This window comes from Rhinopithecus bieti, unplaced genomic scaffold, assembly GCF_001698545.2.
Source record: "Rhinopithecus bieti isolate Rb0 unplaced genomic scaffold, ASM169854v2 scaffold_2205, whole genome shotgun sequence".
In the NCBI taxonomy this organism is placed as follows: domain Eukaryota; kingdom Metazoa; phylum Chordata; class Mammalia; order Primates; family Cercopithecidae; genus Rhinopithecus; species Rhinopithecus bieti.
Genome location: NW_016803673.1, coordinates 909549 through 931416, shown reverse-complemented (window position 1 = coordinate 931416; position 21868 = coordinate 909549). Strand labels below are relative to the sequence as shown.

Below are 21868 nucleotides of genomic sequence, written 5' to 3'. Positions count from 1 at the left end.
ATCCCAGAGGTAAGGATCACCTGCAAGTAAACCAGCTCTTCCCCAAAATTGCAAACTGGTTTTAAGTCATATGGGTGCATAGACCATCTCTGGCAATGGAACTGGATATTAACTTCCAGAACATGCCTGGAGAAGCAAATGAAACCTGTGTTGGAGGAAGACAAAGTATTGCTAGGTTTCAAGTGATCTACATCAACACTTAAAAAAGTTCACAATGTCTATGGCAGTCAAAGTGGCTGTGTTAGTATTCTACTCCTGCACAGCAAATTACCACAAACGGCACCCATTTATTAACTCACAGTTCTGTGTGTCAGGGGTCTGAGTGGGCTCAGCAAGCAAGGTCCTCTGGTTAGAGTCTCACAAAGCTGAAGTCAAGGTGTAAGCCAAGCCTTATGCTCAGCTGGAGAATTTGGGGGGCAAGCAGCTTCCAGAATCATTCAGGTTGTTGTCAGAATCCAGTTCTGTGTGGTTTTAGGAGTAAGGTTCCTCTTTTCTTGCTGGCTGTCAGCTGGGAGCTGCTGTCAACTATTGGAGGCCACTCTCAGGTTCTTTCTAGATGAACCTCCATCTTCGAAGCCCGCAAAATTGTGTCAAATCATCCTCATGCTGAAAATCTCTCTGACTCCTCTCTTGCTACCTGCCAGAGAAAACTCTCTGCATTTAAAGGCTGTCATGATTAGATTAGGCCCACCCTGGTAATCCCGTTTTTAATTAACTCAATGCCCACTAATTAGCCATCTTAATAACATCTCAAAATCACTTTTGCAATGTAACATACCATGATCACTGGCATGATAGCCTGTATTTATAGCACTGGGAATTACAACAGAAAATCTTTGGGGTTGAGTTGCATTTTTGAATGATGCTTCCCACAATGGAGTGAGCTCACCGCAGCACATCAGACACTGGACAAAACACAAATACCTGATGATTTGAAAAGTAACAAAGACAGATTGGAGAGAGAACACAACATTTGTGTAAATAACCCATCCAGGGAAAGCAAAACAAAAGTTGCAGTCTAAGCTAAATTAGGTGCATTGCCTGCTGAAACAGCAACAAAGTCAACATTTTCCCAGAATATTGTAAAGAACCAGGAAAATGTAAGCAACTCTGAAGGGAAAAGGCACTCAACATTCACCAACCCTGATATGACCAAGTGCTAGAAGTAGTAAAGACTTTAAGACAGCTATCACAACCATGCTTTAAGGAGTAAGGACAAACACTCTTGAAATGAATGGAAAGCTAGACAGTCTCATCAAAGAACTACAAAATCAATCAAATGAAAGTTTTAGAACTGAAAAATGTACCAATAGAAATAACATTTCCCCAGAGAGAATCAGTACAAGAATAGAGATAACAGAGGAGCCAGTGAACTTGAAGACAAGTCAATAAAAGTCTTCCATTTTGAACAATGGAGAGAAAACCCATTGGGAAAAATAGAGGCTTCTGGTTTTGGTAATATGGAGTTGACATACTTTTACCCTATTCCACTCAATAAATATAACAGATATCCCTGACCTGAAGAAGCTAATAACCTCAAAATAGCAATAGTCACAGATGAAAAAAAAAAAAAAAAAAAAGAAAGGCTGGTAAAAAAAAACTGCTCTCTGTATCCAATGGCTCAAGAAGAAGGCAGCCCAGCAAGACAGAAAACTTTAGACAATAATTGCTCTATTCCAGTCAAACGCTGGAGGTGACCTGTCTCCTCCCCTACAAGCAAAGGCTACGTAGACAGCCTAGATTTCCACATTCATCGAACTGTAATGAGGCATCCCAGCACCCTCTAGTGCTGAATGGGTTGGTATCAGAGAAGGCACTTTCATCTCCTCTGTGCACAAGCAGTAACAAGTCCCCTCTACCCCTGCAGTGTCAGTGGCATCTACATGGGGAAACTAGACTTCCACCCCAACAAAGCAGTTATGAGTTGCTCATCTCCTTCTCCACTAGCTGGTATCAGAGAGTCCTAGTGGAGATTCAGGACTTTCACCATCTCGCAGTAGCAATGAGTCCACCCCTCCCCTTATGGTGCCAGTAGAGACCTCATGGAGAATAGTAAGGAGGCACACAACTCTCCTATTCACAGAGGTACCAGGGCAGGTCTCCTGAGCAGCTGGATCTTCTACTCCCACCCAGCAGTAATGAGGAGTCCCAACATTTCAATAATTACATAAAAGTAAATGGCCTAAATAAACCAATTAAAAGAGAAAGATTGTCAGAGTGTATTTAAAAGCCTGGCTAAGCGTACTCAGTCTAAAAGAAACTTATTTCAAATATAATGATATAAGCATATCGAAAGTAAAAGCATGGGAAAATGTATGTTATGCAAACATTAATCAAAAGAAAGCAGGAGAGGCTCTGCTACTATCAGATAAAAGCGACTTCAGGCAAAGAAAATTGCCAGAGACAGAATATAATAATAAAGGGTCAACCTACTAAAAAGACACAGCAATTCTAAATGTATGCACAACAAACAACAGAGCTACACATTATGTGCTATACAAATAAGGTAACAATGATCTGAACAACTGCATGTTTCTTACAAGAAACCACTGGGAGCCAGATGCAGTGGCTCATGCCTATAATCCTAGCAATTTGGGAGGCAGGGCAGGTGGATCACCTGAGGTCAGGAGTTCAAGACCAGCCTGGTCAACATGGTGAAACCTCATCTCTACTAAAAATACAAAAAAATAATTGGGTGTGATAGTGGGTGCCTGTAATCCCAGCTACTTGGGTGGCCGAGGCAGGAGAATCACTTGAACCTAGGAGGCGGAGGTTGCAGTGAGCTGAGACTGTGGCATTGCACTCTGGTCTGGGCAACAAGAACAAAGCTCCTACTAAAAAAAAAAAAAGGAAAGAAGAAGAAGAAGAGGAAGGAGAAGGAGAAGGAGAAGAGGAAGAAGAAGAAGAAGGAGGAGAAGGAGGAGGAGGAGGAGGAAGAGGAGGAGGAGGAAGAAGAGGAGGAGGAGGAAGAAGAGGAGGAGGAGGAGAAAAAGAAGAAGAAGAAGAAACCGCTGGAGCCAACTGACACCGAAATAACTTTTTTTTTTTTTTTTTTTCCAGACAGGGTTTCACTCTGCTGTCTCACCCTTATTCTGCTGAATAAAGGGTGCTATTACATGTTGCAGTGGTGTGACCAGGGCTCACTGCAGCCTTGACCTCCCAGGCTCAAGTGGTCCTCTCCCCTCAGCTTCCCAAGTAGCTGGGACTACAAGCCTTCACCACCACACCTGGCTATTATTATTATTATTATTATTATTTGTAGAGATGGGCTCTGACTATGTTGCCAAGGCTAGTCTCAAACTCGTGAACTGAAGCAATCCTCCCACCTTGGCCTCCCAAAGTGCTGGGATTACAGGAATGAGACACTGTGGCCAGGCTGGAATAGCATGTTTAAAGCATGGGAAGAAAATAACTGTAAACCCAGAATGTTATATTCAGTGAAAATATTCTTCAGATATAAACTTGGAATAAAGACATTCTTTCTTTATTATAATTATCCTTTATGTTCTAGGGTACATGTGCACAACATGTTGGTGTGCTGCACCCATTAACTCGTCATTTACATTAGGCATATCTCCTAATGCTATCCCTCCCTGCTCCCCCCACCCCACGACAGACCCAGGAGTATGATGTTCCCCTTACTGTGTCCAAGTATTCTCATTGTTCACTTCCCACCTATGAGTGAGAACACGCGGTGTTTGGTTTTCTGTCCTTGTGATAGTTTGCTCAGAATGACGGTTTCCAGCTTCATCCATGCCCCTACAAAGGACATGAACTCATCCTTTTTTATGGCTGCATAGTATTCTGTGGTCTATATGTGCCACATTTTCTTAATCCAGTCTATCATTGATGGACATTTGGGTTGGTTCCAAGTCCTTGCTATTGTGAATAGTGCCCCTATAAACATACGTGTGCGTGTGGAATAAAGACATTCTGAAGGAAAGGAACGCTATGCAAACTGATCATCAATGGAGCTGCTTTAAGCTAAATGCTAAAGAAAGTTCTTAGGTTGGAAGGAGAATGAAAACAGGAAAGCACAGAACTTCAGAAACGGAAGAGAGCAACAGAAATGATAAATAATTGAATAAAAAATCACATTATTTTCTGCCTGTTAAGTTTTTTTTTTTAATGTGTATTACTGTTGACAGCAAAAGTTAAAAGACTGTCTGATGAATTTTCAAGGTAGGTAGATCTAATACATTTAATAATTGCAACATATGGAGGTAGTATAATACAACCTATATCATTGCAAGGTTGCTGTGTTTTCCTCTAAGTAGTACAATTTCAACTCTCGGTATACTGAGAAAAGTTAAGTATACATAGTCATGCCCACAGCAACCTCTAAAATAATTACACAAAGAGATATAGTGAAATGTTGGTCAATTAAAACAGAATACTAAAAAAAAATTCAAGTACAGCACAACTAGCAAGATAGTAGGTTTCAGTTAAGCCTCATACATGATTATATTATGTGTAAATGGTATAAACATGAAATTAAAGACATTAATTTTCAGATTGGATTAAAAAAACCCCAATTATATGCTGTTTATGAGGAACCCAACCTCAACTAAAAAATATAGAGTTGTTAAAAGTAAAGTGGGGGGAAAAAAGTATGTAAAATCCAAGCAAAAGAAAACTGGAAAGGTTGTATGAATAACAGACAAAGTAAAACTCAGAGCAAAGACTTTCATCAAGAATAAAGGATGCTATTACATGTTGATAAATGGGACAGTTCAACAAGGACACAATACAATTCCAGAAGTGCATTCGCCTAAAAAATGCAACTTAAAAAATCAGCAAAAAGCTGCTAGAACTGAAACGAGAAACAGATTTATAGTTTATAAATATAGTTAGAAAGCTTATGCTTCTCTGTTAGTAATCAACAGAATGACTAAACAGAAAAATCAGCAAGACGATAAAAGTGGTGAACCACACTATCAATCAGTTTATTAATCTATTTTACTTATACAGACATTTCGACATGTCAATATAGACAACAGCATAAAACATATTCTTTTCAAGTTCAGATTGAACTTTCACCAACATAGACCATCGTCTGGGCCATAAAATAAACATTGGCAAATGTAAAATAATCAAAATCATATTAAGTATGTTTTCTGACCCTGACAGAGGTAAGCCAGAAATCAATAACAGAAAGATGTCTAGAAAAATCCCAAATAATTTGCAAGTAAAGGAACACAATTTTAAATAAACCATGGGCCAAAGGAGAGGTCATGGAGGAAACTCTTAGAACTGAACTAAAATAGGTGAATTTTGCTGTATTTAAATTACACCTCAAAAAATCTGACTTAAAAAAAATCCTTTCTGCTTTCCTGTATACTCTGTCTAGCATTCAATCAAAACCCTCCAAGTGTGGAATAAAGACATTAGCCAAAAAGCTAAGATGAAAAGAAACAACAAACAAACAAACAAAACAGAAGATAAGATCCACAGGCCACTGAGGTGTTTAAAATGTCTTTAAAAACGACTCTGACTGGTATGTTGAAGAAAATGGAAGATGGTGAAAAAAATAGGTGAAAAAATGGAGAAGTGGAGCCAAGCATTGGAGTCTATGCTGGCAATTCTATAACTGAAATTAATAACTCAGTCAATGGTTTTCTACTTATAAGCAAATTAGATACAGTGAAAAGCATTATTAGTGAACTGGAATACAGGTCAGGAGAAAATATCCAGACTGAATGTGAAAAGGAAAAAAGAATACAAATCCAGAAACTAGCAGAAGAGACATATGGGACATGAGCAAACATTGACCATTGGTGTAACTGAAATATTTGAAAGAGAAGAGGGAGTAATGGCAATATTTAAGAGATAATGGCTCGCATTTTTCAAAACTCATGAAAGACATCAAGTCACAGATTCTATGAACCCCACGCAAGACAAATTCAGAGAAAGTCTCATCCTGGCGCCTTGTAGTAAAACTATAAAGGCAAAGGGAAAAAAAAAATCTCATAAATGTATGTTTTGAAAAAAGTCATATTACCTTCAGAGGAGCAACAAGACTTTCAGCTAGCTTTTCAGCTGAAATAACTAAATCTGAAAATCCTGGACATCTGTATTTACAGTGCTGAAAGAAACTAATTGGCAATATAGAAGTCTACACCCAATCTAAATACTATTTAAAATGAGGCAAAATAAAGATGTTTTCAGATAACAAAAGTGGACAGAATTCATCCTCAGCAGACTTTCATCAAAAGATATATGAGGCCAGGCACGGTGTCTCACATCTGTAATCCTAGCACTTTGGGAGGCTGCGGCGGGTGGATCACTTGAGGTCAGGAGTTCAAGATCAGCCTGGCTAACATGGTGAAACCCCATCTCTGCCAAAAAATGCAAAAATTAGCCCAGCATGGTGATGCATGCCTGTAGCTCCAGCTACATCAGAAGCTGAGGCAGGAGAATTGCTTGAGCCCAGGAAGCAGAGGTTGCAATGAGCTGAGATCATGCCACTGCACTCCAGTCTGGGGGACAGAGTGAGACCCTGTTCCAAAAAATAAAAATAAAGATGATCTCAGACCAAAAAAAAAAAAAAAATAGAAGAAGGAATAAAGGGCAACATAAAGTGTAAAAATGTGGTAAAGATGTATACTGACTGCACAAAACAATACTGATAGCCATTTCTTGCAGGGCTTTAAATAAACGTATCATGGAATGGGTGGCAACAGTAGCATAAAAAGCAGAAGGGAGTTAACGTAGTTAAAGGTGTTTCAAAGTCTTCATTGGTAAAGTGGTAGAAGGAATAATTTATAGCACACCGTAAAAAATCAAGGCTATATATTGCATTCGCAAGCATGAACACCAAAAGAGTACGAAAAGAATGAACAAATTATAAGCTGATAGAGGAGGTGAGAGGATAATAAAAATATTCAATAGAGATGAGAGAAGATGAGGAAGGAGAGGAAAAGAACAGAAACAACACTGTGTGGACATCCACGAATGCCCAAATGTTGCTGGATGGGGCCACGCCTACACTCCTACTTGAGCGTTCCCATGGCCGGGAAGAACAGCGCTGGCCCGAGAGGAGGAGGGCTTGACGTCTTTTCACACATTCAGTTTCATGCCTCAAATCACAAAGGCTCTTTCAGTTCTGCTGATGTGAGTTGGGGAGGAACTGGTGATAGGAAAAGACTCTTCATCTCTTCATAAGCTTGCTTTGCTTCTTTTTTTTTTTTTTGAGATGGAATCTTGCTCTGTCGCCCAGGCTGGAGTGCAGTGGCACGATCTTGGCTCACTCTGCCTCCCGGGTTCACGCCATTCTCCTGCCTCAGCCTCTCGAGTAGCTGGGACTATAGGCGTCCCCCCACCACGCCCGGCTAATTTTTTTTGTATTTTAAGTAAAGACGGGGTTTGACCATGTTAGCCAGGATGGTCTCGATCTCCTGACCTTATGATCCACCCGTCTTGGCCTTCCAAAGTGCTGGGATTACAGGCTTGAGCCACTGCGCCTGGCCGCTTCTTTTTCTTTTTCTTTTTTTTGAGACGAAATCTTGCTCTGTTGCCCAGGCTGGAGTGCAGTGGCATGATCTCAGCTCACTGCAACCTCCACCTCCCAGGTTCAAACGATTTCTGGTGAATTTTTGTATTTTTAGTAGAGACAAGGTTTCACCATGTTGGCCAGGCTGGTCTTGAACTCCTGACCTCAAGCGATCCACCCGCTTCAGCCTCCTAAAGTGCTAGGATTACAGGCGTGAACCACAGCACCCAGCCTGCTTTGCTTCTTAAAATTAATGTTCAGTTTCTGAAAGCTACAAATTCAAAAACTCAATTCATCCTGAATATTTTAAGTTTGGCTTACAGTTCTTGTTTTCTATTTACAAGACATCCAAATCTTAAAGGTCACCTTTTAGAGCTTTTGGATACCATAAATTTAGTTCTTGCAATAAATAGTTCTTGCAATAAAAAGATAAAAAGTGGAATACGCTCGAATTTCTCCTTCAGTGTTTCAGTTCTCTAATGAGAAAAACCTCCTTAGCACTAATTAATCTTAAGAAATTTAATAATTTAGCTTAGAAATGCAGTGCCCCCAGTCTCTTAAGTATTCCAATACTGTGTATAAATGCACTAAGATTTCCATGTAACATTACAAGATGATTTTGATTAGTTAGTTCCACATTTTATATTGGATTTGTGAGATTCTTCATAATAGGCCAAATTATTTAAACATAAGACTGTGAAAAATCAAACCTGTCCAGACTCCTTAATGCAAAAGGCATATTCTGGCCAGGCACAGTGTCTCACGCCTGTAATCTCAGCACTTTGGGAGGCAGAGGCGGGTGGATCACTTGAGGTCAGGAGTTCAAGACCAGCCTGGCCAACATGGTGAAACTCCATCTCTACTAAAAATACAAAAAACTTTGCTGGGCATGGTGGTGTGCGCCTGTGATCCCAGCTACTTGGGAGGCTGAGATCATGCCACTGCACTCCAGCCTGGGTGACAGAGTAAAACTCTGTCTCAAAAAAAACAAACAAAAAGGCATATTTGTAGGGCTATTTTATATTTGCATTTATATTAATCATATCTATATTTATATTAATCATTTCTAGACTTAACGCTAAGTCTTCCTAGGTTGTAAAAATGCTTACCTACTGAGGGACGAAAGTACTATCCCAATAGTGGATTTTGTGATGGACTAGAGATTGTGGCAGGGGCGTGGTAGGGTCTGGTCGGCCCCCAGTGGGCTACAAGGACCTCTCCTTACAGGTATTGAGTCAGGAACACTGGACATCAGGGAAGGATGTGCCTATAGCTCAAGTTCCTGGATCTAAGCATGTACTGTTTCTTTATAAGTAGTTTTTAAATTGTGGAACATAACATGTATCTAAAAGTGCATAAAGCAAAAGTATAGCTTAATTATTTCTATCACTAGTTAACAAACATCCTTACAGTCACCACCCAGGTCAAGAAACAGAACATTGCCAGGACCCCAAAGGCTTGTCCCTGTCCCTTCCCAGTCACCATGCGGTCCCACCCTCAGATACAATCACTTTCTTATTTTCCCTGTATACGTTTACCACCTAAGTATGCATCCAAAATACCATCGGCTACTTTTACTTTTGAAAAGCTTTATCTACAATGGAATCCACAGCACATACCCTCTTGAAACAGCTCCTTTTGCTGCCGTTGTTTGTGAGACTCACGCTTCCCGTGTGTAGGTGTCACTGTGTCATTGTCATGGCTGTCTGGCGTTCTACCCAATGGCTACCTTGCATGTTTTAACATCCATTCTCTTCCTGATGGGTATGTGGGCTGATTCCAGTTTGGTGCTATGGTGAGTATTTGGCTGTAAAGATTTCTGGCCATGCCACCTGGGACACATGATAGCCACATCCAAGCCCTGAGGCGGAATTGGCAGGTTACAGGACTGTGTGTCTGCTGCTCCAACAGTTGATGCCAAGCCACTTTCCAGGCTGGCTCCATCAATTTGCATTGCTACTAGCCGTGTATGCAAATCCCCCTCCCACAGTCACCTCTGACACTGGTGCTGTCTTTCTAACTTCTGTGGCTCAGATGAGGGGGATGCAGCGACTCCTTTGGGTGCTAATTTGTATTTCTCTGGTAAGTGAAAAGTGGAGCACCTTTTGATAAATACCTTGCTCCTCTGCATGTCATCTTCTGTGAAGTGTCTCTTCACGTCTCATACCTTTTTTTTTTTTTTAACTGAGCTGCTCTAATTCTTTTATTATTTGCAGGAATCCTTTCAGATAGAAACCTGTGATATATTTATTTTTGTATAGGGCCTGGTAGGTAGAATAATTCCCCGCCCCCACCACTGCTCAGCCAAAGATGCCCTGCCCTAATACACACAAACTCAGAGCCTGCAAATGCCTTCCATGGCAAAAGAGACTTTGCTGATGTGGTTGGGGATAGAGACCTGGACATAGGAGAGGATCCCAGATTATCCAGGTAGGCCTACTCTAATCCCATGAGTCTCAGGAGTGGAGAGACTGTCCCGCGGGGCTTGGGGGGAGAGGCGACAGTGGACGAAGGGTCAGAGACATGTGCCGCTGGCTTTGGGGTTGGGGGAGGGAGTCCCAGCCAATGAATGCCAGTGACCCTTGGGGCTGGAAAAGGCAAGGAAGCAGGTTCTCCCCTAGAACCCTGGAAGGACCTGCCACTGCTGAGTCCTTCTTGCTGGCCTAGTAAGGCCCTGGGACTCCAGACCTACTGAGCCAGGAGGTGACAAGTTCCTGTTGTTTCAAGCCACTCCATTTGTGGTGACTGGTTGTGGCAATAGTGGAAAACTAAAGATGTGTGTGCCACCCAGCGATTCTGCCCCTCTGGCCTTCCTTCGGTTCTCTTAGTGTCCATTGGTAAGTGGGAGCTCTTGATTGGAATGGGGTCACACTTGCCACTTTCCCTTTGATGCCTCTTAGGTCATGGTTGAGAAATCTCCCGGGCCTGGGAGCTGGAGAAGCCCCTTCTCCATCATCTCCTAGCAACCTTGTGCAGTATTTCCCTCTGAGGTCCACGGCCCCCCTAGCTGAGGTCTGTGTGTGGGAGGAAGGCCTCTTCGGAATCTTCTCTGTGCAGGTGGCTGACCAGGCGCTGTCTTCCTGGGGGCAAGTGCTAAGTGTTTATCTCTTCTCAGCAGCCAGGCGGTCCAAAGCATGAACTCTGCTATGGTGGGAAGCAGAAAAGTTCCTACTAAACTTTCCCCCTTTTTAATAAGTGTTTTCTGGACCCCAAAGTGACTTTTCTCAAGGAGTGTGAAGTGCTGTGAATGAGGCTTGGGGGGACGGGGGAGGCCTGGGGATGGAGGTGAGGATTGCCCTGTGTCAATTACTGGAGGTGGAAAATCCTTGCAAAAGTCCTCAACCTCCCTGAACATCGGTAATGCCATCTGCTAAATGAGGATCCTGACTCTTCCTGACTTAGCAAATTCCAGGGAAACACCTGCCGTGCAACAGATGCAGGAAAGTGATCAAAACCACTGGTGTTCAAGAAACACATACGGAAACTGCAAAAACTTGTCTGTCCCAAAGCAAACATATTTAGAAGCATAATTCTCCCTCTGGTGAGGTTGTGGGCATGTGGCAGGTTGACCGGGCTAGGGGCAAAGGGGCAGCTGTGGGCGTCGTGGGAGTGCGTCTGGCTGGGGAAACCGGGTAATTTCCACACCGCAGCGCTTGTGGGTATGGCCTCCCCACCAGCAGGTGCGTGTGGAGGGATCCTGGCCTGGCTAGGCGGGCCGCACCTTCATCTCCGACACCTTGTAGCTATAGTTGTACCCCTTTGCCGCACTCCAGTTGATGCCGTTGGCATAGCTCTCATGGGGTCCTCTGAGGTAGAGGCCATTCAGGTTTGAAGCATGACAGTCGGCATACCACCAGGCTCCCTGGAACTTCACAGCACAGTTCGAAGAACTCACATCGTTGTCTTGATCTTTGGTGGAGAAGAAGTGGTTGTTGTGGGCCCCTAGAGCATTACCTGCTCACAGAAAATGTGAGGTTTGCAGCTGCTAGAAAAAGCCCTGCCACCGTGAGACCCTCCCCACATCCTGCCCCTGAGCAGAGCCAGCCTCACTTTAGAGATGCATGAGCCGAGGTACAGGTGTGCAAACGACCCACCCAGGCCTTGGAGGAAGGGGAAGCAGGAGGCAACCTCTGGCAACCTGGTCTGGAAATTCCTCTCCACAACCTGAGGCCCCTGCTCCAGCAACCACCTGTTTCCTCCAGGGCCCCCCTAAACTGTCCGGCCTCGTGCTCTCTCCTGGAATGGTCTCCCTCCTCCAGCCTGCACCGCTCCTTCTGGTCTCTCTCCACGTCCCCTGGGGCCCTGGTGGCCCTTGGTAGGTGCAGGACAGCCCTCACCTGGGGGCTCTTCCTCTGTCTCAAGCCCTGAACCCGAAGCTGTTCCCTGGCTCCTACAGCTGAGAAGTGTCACCCCCTGAGCCTTGGTTTTACCACCTGCAAAATCGGGGTGACATTCCCTGCCCTGCTGCCTTCCTTGGAGGTCCCGCGTGAGATCGCGCCTGAGAAAGGACTGCACAGACTCCAGGGCTATCGTTTCCAAGGCTCCCCTGGGACTGCCTTGCTCCATGGAACAGTTAGTTACACAGGCTTCCTGCTGTAGCAATTCTCAGCGCCTTTCATGAACGAATGTGCACTGGGAATTCCCCAAGCAGATGCCCTGTAGGAAATGCCTCCCCAGATCATGCAGCCAGAGACTCCCTTTGGTAGAGAATGTCCCACAAGGCTGGTGTTCCATGGAGCACAGTTTGGGAAACAGCTCCAAAGTACGCATGAGAAAAGGACATTGTCTTCCAGGTTTCAGCAGGTGACGCCGGTGGGTCATCTCCGCCCTGCCCAGACGGCTCACTGTGCGGCAGACAGAGCCTTAGGGATGCCAGCCGCTATGTCCTGTGAGCCCCACACTGTATAGAGACACAAATGCTAGTGTCTGCTTGACAGATGGAGAAATGGGATTCAGAGAGGGGAGGGCCCAAGGTCACCAGGGGAGACACAGCCAGGTTCTCTCTGCTTCCCAAACCCCCCTCAGGCCACCCGGCCCCAAGCAGACACTCACCCGCACTGCCCTCGACAAAGCCTCCCAGTACTAGCTTGTACTTCTCCGCCTCGCCGGCCACCTTGAATGATCTGTACTTAGCAAACTGGCGATTGCCCTCAAAGTCCACCAGGTCTACACGGAGCTCGCTGCTTCCTGTTGGAAAAAGATGTTAAGGTCCCAGCCTTCAAGATCTTTCTGTCACCAGGCATGAGAGCTGGGGATGGGTAATTTTTTTTTTTTTTTTTTTTTTGAGACAGAGTTCCACTCTTGTTGCCCAGGCTGGAGTGCAATGACACGACATCAGCTCGCTGCAACCTCTGCCTCCCGGGTTCAAGCGATTATCCTGCCTCAGCCTCCCTAGTAGCTGGGATTACAGGCATGTGCCACCACGCCCAGCTACTTTTTTTTTGTATTTTTAGTAGAGATGGAGTTTCACCATGTTGGTCAGGATGGTCTTGATCTCTTGACCTTGTGATCCACCCACCTTAGCCTCCCAAAGTGCTGGGATTACAGGTGTGAGCCACCGTGCCCGGCTGGGGATGGATACATTCTTAAGGGATGGCTGAACGTGGCATCCAGGAAAAAAAATCAACCGGGAGTGTTGGAAAATCCCTTGTTGCTCTCAGGCCCTCAGAGATGGCTTTCTGTTTCTAAACACCTTTCCTGGTATTTTGGAGACCTGAACATGCCCCACTGGAGTTCATTGGGTGGAAGGGAGCATTCTTTCATTTTGAAAGTGTACCTTCTCTTTCTAAGGGTTGGTGAGCCACTAATGCAGGAGTGGGCAAAGCTATAATTGTAGTTTCTCTTGCAGGAATTTAAGGCACCTGAGTGGATACCTTCAATCATACCATGGGGCAGTGGGCAGGGATAATGGACCAGCGATGATACAGACTGCCTCAGAGCCAGCTGCAAAACTCATTCCCTGCCGTGGAGGGTTGGGGCAAGGCCCTCTCACTCGGGTGGGTGCGGCTGCAGGGGGCCTGCTGAGGCGTGGGCTGGAGGAGGCAAGCATGGGCTCTCCATGGGACTAAGATGCAAGCTTCAGAGGCACATCAACAGCTGGAGATGAAGGCCACCCCAAGCCCCAGTGGTCCCTCTCCTGCTTCCCACTCTCAGGATCTAAGATGCCAGTGGGGCCAAGACCTGAAGAGGCCTTCAGCCCAGAGCTTTATTTCCCTTCCCGATGCTGCCAGAGCCTGCGGCAGGGGACGCAGCCCTTAGAGGTCCCAGTGCCATCCTGAGTGTGCTCAGGGCCCACTCCCCTGTGGACTAAGAGGCGCTTATGTTCCTGGTGGCCCAGGCCTAAGGGGCAGGGGCACCTCAGGGCCCCCCGACCCCTGAGCCCCAGCAGTGGCCCTACCCTGGGCGGTCAGCACGTGGATGTTATCGTTCCCCAGCCAGAACTCCCCCAGCCGATTGCCAAAGCCCCGCTTGTACGCGGCCCAGTCCCGGTAGAAGTCTACAGAGCCGTCCATCCTCCGCTGGAAAACCTGTGGAGAAGCCAGGGGACAGGAGCCAGGCGGGGCAGGCCGACGTCCCATAGCACGGAGGACCCGCCCTCCAGAGGGGCAGCATTTGTAGTTGGCAGAGCATCATGGGCCGGTGCCACAAGCATGCCCAGCTGATCTCCTCGCAGACCCCATGGAATGAAAGAGGAAATGGGGGCTCAGAGAAGAGAGGCAACGAACCCCAAGCCACACAACAGGAGAGCACCAGGCCCCTCCCAGCACCGCCCCCCCTCCCCCGCCATGGCTTGGACTTTTACCCACGGGTCACCTCCCCCATTGTCTTTGATTGTCCCCGTTCAGGAGAATAGAGAATTCCAGAGTGTGTTCTCCGGCTAGGTGTGCAGCCTGGCCTCCAGGTCTCCCAGGTTGACTGCCTCTGCCCAGGGCCCCTCAGTCCCCCACTCACGGTCCAGCCCCCTCCGTCCGTGTCCATGTCACAGAGCACAGCCAGCGGCTGGCAGTTAGTCAGGTAGATGGTGTACCAGCCACTCAGGAAGTACCCTCGGTCTAGTAGGTCCTTGCAGGTGCGTGGACCTGGGAAGGGAACCCAGGGAATGGCTGCAGGATGGGGCCCCTGGGCAGGGCAGGTGCAGTGGGAGGGAGACCTGGCAGGGAGGAGCAGGGCCACAGGCTTCTGTGTGGACAGAGCAGGACTCTGAAACCTAGACAGGGACATGGCTCCCGGGGCCATGCTGTGATGGCCACGCCCAGTCTGCCTGACCCTCCCACCTCCCAGTGTCTCCCCCACCTTTAGCTCCTGGGTACCCGGCCTTTTGGGGTAGATTATAATAGTGGAGCCCAGGTTGTCATGGAAGGGATTCAGGCGATGGCTACCCATTACTCGAGTGATTGACGGGGGGATGATAGTTGCAGACAGGGTTCTTCCTTAGAGTCTGTGGCGTGAACGCATGCAACTGGACCTAGGGGTTGGGGCAAGGCTTGGGTACTGAGGTCAGGGTGTGATCAGTCACCTGTCGCACAAGACTGAGGCTGCCCAGTGTCTCCTGTGTAGGGAGAGGAGAGACACTCGTCATAAGCTTGAAATCAGAGCATCAGAGCCCTCGTCCCGGTCAGCCCCAGTGGCTCCCTGAGCACAGAATAGAGAATGGGCAAAGGCAGCTCCTCTGATGTCTCCAGGACACATGGCACAGGCCTAGGGAAGGGTGGCCAGACTCTGCTTCCCCAGAGGCACCGGCTACATGGTTGTCCGTAGGCCCCTGCTGTGCAGCTGGAGCTCTGTGGGCTGTGGCAGGCGCTGTGGGTCCTGCTGGACTAACTGGACCCCTAGTGGGGCCTTCACCACTGATAACAGCAGAATAACTCTTCAAGCCTGGTAGGGTCACTCCAAGCCTGCCCTGCCTCCGCCCTGGCCTCTGTTTCTTGGGACACAGATATCGGCGGACCCTCAGCCCCTGGCTCTGGTTCTCATTTGTGTTTGTAGGCAGAGTGTGGGACTGTGTCTTAGAGTGTTGCACATTTGGCTTTTTTAAACTTTTACAATTTTTGAATAAACAAGCATAAGTAAGACAGAAATTGAAATATTAAAGTGTCACACTTTATCTACACACTGATGTGGTCCTGCTGGCCACTGGGAGTGCCTGCCATAGACACCGGGGTTTGAGTCCTCGTGGATTCTGACAGCAAAGCCCGCCAGGTTCCTTCCACCCCTCCCTGCCCACAGCCCAGATTGACAGGGACGTGAGAGGCGGGTGGGTGGACTGATGCCTCCGACACCCCTCCCCTGGACAAAGGCTGCAGAGGCTCCTGCCTGGGTCCACGGGTGACTCACCTTTCTCTCCACGCATCCCCTTCTCTCCTCGGTCTCCTGGAGGAAAATGCAGGAGAATGAGCTTTTGGCCTTGGACGTGTGGGCCACGGAGAGGCTGGCCCCAGGGCGGGCTCCTGGCCTGGGGCACTGCATCTCCCCAGCCCTGCAGGCTCACTGAGTCATCACAACGCTCAGGTCTCAATGTTGGCGAGGGGCCCCGAGGCCTGGAATATGACAGGGCCCCTGTCTGCCTTCCTCTGTCTTTCTCTGTTGCTGTCTCCCCACCCTGTCTCTTTGTGTCTATATCTCTGTCTCTCCCTCCCTCATTTCATTATAGACAACTCCAAGGTCCCTGCTCAAGGCCTGCTCGCTCTCTGCCCCCGGTTACCTTTGGGTCCCACTGGTCCTGCCTTTCCAGGGGCTCCAGGGAGACCGCGTTCTCCTGAAAATTCCAAAGACATATCATTGAGAAAAATGCAACCTAAACAATTCTCCCTGGAAATCTTTGCCCCAAGTGATAAATTCCTGACCCTCCCCAACTCTGCCTTGAACCCATTCTGGTTCCAGGAACTCTCAGAATTGCGAGCCATGGACTTAGCTGGGGGGTGACCACAGATGGAGGTGAGGGAGTGATGGAGGGGCCTGCACCCCACCTTGGGCTCAAGGAAAGGTGCTCCTGGCTCCTGTTTGGGCCTTGGGAGCATCTTGGGTTTCACCCTTTGTTGACCATAAGCCTGGGCCCAAGTCACCATCACAGAGCTCTACTGTCTAGCAAGGGACCACATTCTGGAGCAAGGAATGCGTCCTCCGAGAGCCTCGTCCTACTACGTCCCCACACAGAGAGGGTGAGCCCCACGTGCGGCCGCTGCTGCCAGGGAGGATCCGGTTCCACCATGCGCCTGAACTCCTGGGGTGCCACACAGCCCTCCACGCGGTTCCAACCAGAAAGGGGACCCTCCCGTTCCCCGATGCCAGCCGAGAGGCAGCCTCCAGTCCATTTGCTGATCCTGATGGCTGGGGAGAGTGTGTGGGGACTGGTTCTTGCTTTAGGGTATATTAGCCAGCCACGCCCACTGGTAGAAGCTTGGTTGAAGGGAAGTCGGAACCAGACTTGATTCTTCTCCTGCCAGGGAATGACTTTCTCCCCAGTGATCCCTCAACAGGGGACAGAGACACCACTCTCAGGTCCAGCCTGCGGCGTGGGCACAGAGGACCTGGCCCTGGACACCCACATGGAAGCCTGGACACGCCAGCGAAAGTCCAAGTCATGGGGATATTTGAGCTTGTCCCATCTACATTGGGACATCCCCGCCAAGTGCTCCGCAGGCATCACCTTGAATGCCTCCAGGCACAGGGAGCTCACCCTCTAAGGCAGCGTCCTTTCCGAGCTTTTATGCACATCTGCCTTACGCCGTGCTTAGGGGGTACCCTAAACCACCCAAGGCAGGTGCCTGCTGTTGGTTCTCCCACGCGCCCTGCAGACCTGCATGCAGAGCTCAGGGCTCAGGATTCGGGCACCCTCTGTGCCTGAAGTAGACTGGTCCAGGTCCCATCCCCACTCCTTACTGGTTTGTCAAGTAGGAAAGTCTCTGACCTCTCTGAGCCTCAGTTTTCCCATCTGAGGCAGATGCAGAAGAAAGCGGTCACCTCAATTTTCAGGTGAGAATGTGGAGGGACATAGAGCTTAGAAGTCGTGCCAGTGGCCAAGCAAAGCTGGAATTGGATTAAGGACTAGGAGACAGAGCTACAGAAGCGTGTCCAAATGTGAGCTCATGAAATAGTTAGGAAAGACACTCCCTCCATTTCAGAACCCTGTTGGGCCCTGGGAGTCAGCTCTGTTCCTGGTTCTAACAGGGGCCCAAGCTCTCAATCTATGAACCACGGTGGGGGTGTTACCCAACTCAGCATCTAGCTTCAAAAAGAGCAAAAGCCAGTGCCCCGCTCCGCTGACCGTGCCTGGCCTCCCCCACGGCCTGCACCTACCACTCTTTCCATCGGCGCCTGCCTCTCCCTTTGGCCCTGGGGCTCCGGGCAGCCCCGGGCAGCCTCGGAGAATGGTGAGCTTGTCAGAGCCCTCCAGGCCCACCACCTTCACCTCTGCAGAGAAACACAGGTGCCCACTCAGTGCCTGGCCCAACAGTGGCTGGGAGGTGAGGTTTCAGCTCTGCTGGGGCCTTGGTCTGTCCTCACCCCTCGGGCACTGGTGAGGCGGAGACGTGATGGGGGGCAGAGTCCTGGCGTTGGAGGCCACCCCGACATAGGGGAGCCTCATCGCCTCAGTGCTGTGTGTCCTGGGGCAAGTCACTTAACTCCTCTGGGCTGTGTGCCCTGGGCTGCCACGTGGCGATAATAACAAGGTTGTGGCCAGGGCTGGATTAGAGAATGTGCATTTTAATCTCTTAGTGTAATTTGTGGCATTTAGAAAGAGCTTAATAAATAGTGGGCTCTTGCAATAACCAATGACAATTAATATTTCTAAGAAACTTGGGGAACTGAGGCTGACAAAGCATTTTCCCTCCCAGACCTCGGGAATGTGGTTGTGGAATTATTGGGCTGGAAGGGGCCTTCTAGGTCCTCTGGAGAAGGGCAGTGTGGGGTCCAAGGACACAGAGCCAGGTGTGGCACAGCTGGAGCAAAACCAAGGTTGTCTACTTCTTGAAGAAATATTTTTCGTTTTGTTCATTACAAAATCTACATGCCCTGCTAAGGGCCCTCTTAGAGACTGTGGAACGGAGCAGCCATAAATATGTTATCAGCCAGGGAGGCCGGGCCGTCCTTAGGAGCAGTCTCTCGCTGAGCATCACAGAACCACCTGCTCCTGAATCAAGGAGGGAAATACCTCATTGCTGTCCAAACCCTTGCCCCTATCAACTGATTCTGACTCTTTTAGGGGAGAGCCAGAAATCTGCCTTTTTAACAAACCCCCCAAGTCAGTGTGACAGCCACCGTATTAGAGGGCCTTAGAGGGCCTCTCCAGTAAGCCCGTAAGAAGATAAAGTCAACAGTATTTTCTTCCTTCTCAGTGACAGATTCCAGACCCATCTGTGAAGCTCCATGGGGCAAATCCTGGGCTTTTGAGGCAGACAGACCTGAAGTGACATCCCTCCCCTATCCCTCCATGACCCTGGGTGACGCCTCGGCTGCCCTGAGCCTCCATGTCCTTGCCTGAGGATAGAACAGATCTGCTGGGCACCTTTGCAGGAAGATGTGCATAAAAGGTTTTGCCTGGGACACCCGGGTGTCAATGAATGGGGTTGTTACCAGCTTTTTGGGACCAGAAAACCTGGGTCCTTCTCACCTGGACAGGTGTCAGCAGCCTGGGCAGGCAGGTCCTTGATATGCAGGAACAAGACTAGTAGGACAGTGAGCCCCCGGGCCATGGTGGCTCCACTCAGCTCCATGCTCTCTGGCCTTTGACTCCGAAGAGTCTCCCAGCTCTAATAGGGCAGAGGAAGCCAGCTCTCGCCTTGTGCCACAGTTTCTCAACTCCCTGGGGGACACCCACTTCCTATGGGCTGCTTCATTGCACCAACAGGAGGTATGAGGTCATCTCAAAGGGTGTTTCCTTCCACTAGGCTCCAGCAAGATGCCCACCCCATTGGGCTCTCTTCCCCAGCAAAGACACGCTGCTCCCAGTCCAGAGAGCTCCCAATACCCCTCTGCTGGAAAGGGTCGACTTTGTTTGTGGCTTAAGGAGAACACACTCCCACACCCCCTTTCCATTCCCCAGCTGTCCCCAAGCAATAATTGGAGAACTTGGCCTTATCCTTGGGGGATAAGGAAGGCTTTGCTGAAGACGTGTCCTTGCCTCATCTATTCCCAGAAAATTCAAGGTGTGTCAGGCATCAGGCGATTAACGTGGATGGGGAGGAGAAAAATGTTGAGCACCTGTTGTGTCCCAAATACTATCTCCATCATATCATCTTACGCCAGCCCCATTGGGTGGAGTAAATTATTTGAAAGTTACAGCTGGAGAAATTGAAGTCACTCCACTAGTAAGAGCCAGGCATTGGACTCAAGGCTGTCTAACATCTTGTGGATCACTGGGTTCGCTCATTTCACCTGAAGGTGGGAATGCCTCCTGTCCCTTCAAATCCTTGAGGCCGTGTTCCTACTCCACATCTCGTGCTGTGAATCATGCTTAGCCAGGACGTGTTGTGGGCACTTTGTGTGGGATTTTTAGGAGGTGTAGAAATGGTCACTAAGGAGAGTCAGATGGTAGCAGGACCGAGGAGCAGGGAGAGGTGCTGTTTTGTGGTTTGCAACTTCTCTGGGCCAGTGTGTGTAAACTGGGTTTCCAAACTCACTGGCTCCCCACGTGGGAGAGAAGTGGAGGGGGGCCCAGGGGTGGGGGGCCCAGGAGACACAGAACCTTGTGTCCAGGCTCTGTGGGTACCACAACAACTCTAGACTCTGTGTGTTTGTGTGTGTTGGCTCCAGCATGTTGAGAGACAGGGGTGGGGGGCTTCATTGCCTCAGATACTGCTTAATGTCCCTGAGCTACTGGCCCAGGCGGGAGAGATCTGGGTGTCAGTGGTGCGACCTCCTCTTTTGGAGAGGATCCAATTCAGGAGGGACATTCACCTGGGATCGGGTCAGAACAGGGAGAGAGCCAGCGGGTCTGTGCCCCTCAATTCCATTTGCCAGCTGCCCCCTGGGTGTGACGGGACTTCCTCTTCCTTGCATCGTCCATAGGTTTATTTCAGGTAAGAAGTCAACAACACACTCGGATATCAAGTTAATGTTCCCAAAAGTATGTGAGCCCAAGAGTATGAAAGAATGCAAGATTCTGGCAAGTTAAAATATCTTAACATCGGATCAGTAAAAGTCATTTGACTCCTGGCAATGGCAGTTTAGGTATTTGGTACCATCTTATTAAGAACAAACAGACAAAACCTTTAAAAAGAGATTTGCTTGAAGGCACAGTCAAGCTAGCTATGTAGTAAAGGATCACTTTGCCAAGGTCTTGGGAGCCACAGAAATCTTAGAGAAGTGAAACTAGTTGTGGGGACCTCTTTTCGCACGGGGATTTGCCAATCTCCAAAAGAGAGGTGAGAAGCTGGGCAGTTATTTCACCATCTTGCAGAGCTTAAGGTCAAAGACTGGGGCTAGGGCCTCCCAAAGGTATGGGTTTGGGGTTGGCTTTCAGAAGGGTTGCACCCTAGCAACAGGATGAGTGAGCAATAACCAACCTTCACATGGGCTGAAAACTGGTTTTGAGACATCTAGGTGTCCCCAGGAAAGGAATCTCAACTCCTGGAATTATTGCTTGTGCCCCCAGGCTCCTAGCTAAAGGAAATGGTATCATCCCAGGTCATTGTTTCTGCAAAGCGTTTTATTTTTTTCAAATGAAATGTTAGAACACCATCAACGATAACCAGGCTCATGGGAATAAAAGACAACAGATATCAGGACCAACAGAAACAACAGAATATAGAAAGGGGTCTTTGGAAGCTGTGGTTACTGAAGCTATGACATAATTAACAGGGAAAATGGAAAACCATCCTCAGAGACTGAGAACAAATAAGGATGCTTGTCGTCACCACTCTGGTCAACAGTGTATTGCATGTCACTGTCCAGTGCAGTAGGAAAGAAAACGAAACCATAAAAAGATTGGAAAGGCAGGTGCAAGGTTGTTATTTTCAGAAGATACGATTGAGGATGTAGAAAATTCAAGAGATTCTAAAGATAAACAAGCAGAATAAAAAGTTTAGCAAAATCAATTGTGCTTCTAAAACTAGCCTCAAAGAATTTTAAAATGAAATTTAAAAAATTTGTATCAGCAATGCCAAAGTCAAATAACTGTGAATAAATCTAACAACATCCATGCTGGTCTTCTGTGTACAAAACTATCAAATAGGAACTGAAAGACCTAAAAGAAGATTAAAATAATTAGAAGGATATTCTATGTGTGTGGATTAGAATACCAAATATAGGAAAAATATTCATTTTCCCTTAATTTATCTAGATATCCACTGTATTATCAATTAAACTACCATTTTCTGTGACAATTGACGGGGTGAATTTAAAATTTATATAAAGGGCCGAGTGCAGTGGCTCACA

At 47.8% G+C, this 21868-nt stretch overlaps 1 protein-coding gene across 3 annotated transcripts; it reads right to left on the bottom strand.

Annotated features, from left to right (window-relative positions):
* Nucleotides 1-10982: 10982 nt before the first annotated feature.
* On the bottom strand, nucleotides 10983-19290 carry LOC108513122 (ficolin-1). 3 transcript variants are annotated; one of them, XM_017848768.1, is made up of 9 exons: nucleotides 19104-19289; nucleotides 17789-17902; nucleotides 16194-16247; nucleotides 15827-15862; nucleotides 15009-15041; nucleotides 14444-14571; nucleotides 13890-14019; nucleotides 12545-12679; nucleotides 10983-11446 (listed from the first exon to the last, which is right to left on the bottom strand). In XM_017848768.1, the coding sequence occupies exons 1-9, from the start codon at nucleotides 19204-19206 to the stop codon at nucleotides 11199-11201; spliced, it is 981 nt and encodes a 326-aa protein (XP_017704257.1). In that variant the 5' UTR covers nucleotides 19207-19289; the 3' UTR covers nucleotides 10983-11198. The 3 variants fall into 3 exon arrangements, with proteins under 3 accessions (XP_017704257.1, XP_017704276.1, XP_017704269.1); XM_017848780.1 differs by having other exon boundaries at nucleotides 10987-11401; XM_017848787.1 differs by lacking the exon at nucleotides 17789-17902 and having other exon boundaries at nucleotides 19104-19290.
* Between the last annotated feature and the right edge of the window lie 2578 nt (nucleotides 19291-21868).

Bases quoted from the DNA above. Each gene is read 5' to 3' on its own strand.
- LOC108513122 (XM_017848768.1), bottom strand. From the start codon at position 19,206: ATGGAGCTGAGTGGAGCCACCATGGCCCGGGGGCTCACTGTCCTACTA. The intron at 15,042-15,826 runs GTGAGTCACCCG...CTCCCTACACAG, and splicing joins GGGGATGCGTGGAGAGAAAG to GAGACACTGGGCAGCCTCAG. The intron at 12,680-13,889 runs GTAGGGCCACTG...TTTTTCCAACAG, and splicing joins CCACGTGCTGACCGCCCAGG to GAAGCAGCGAGCTCCGTGTA.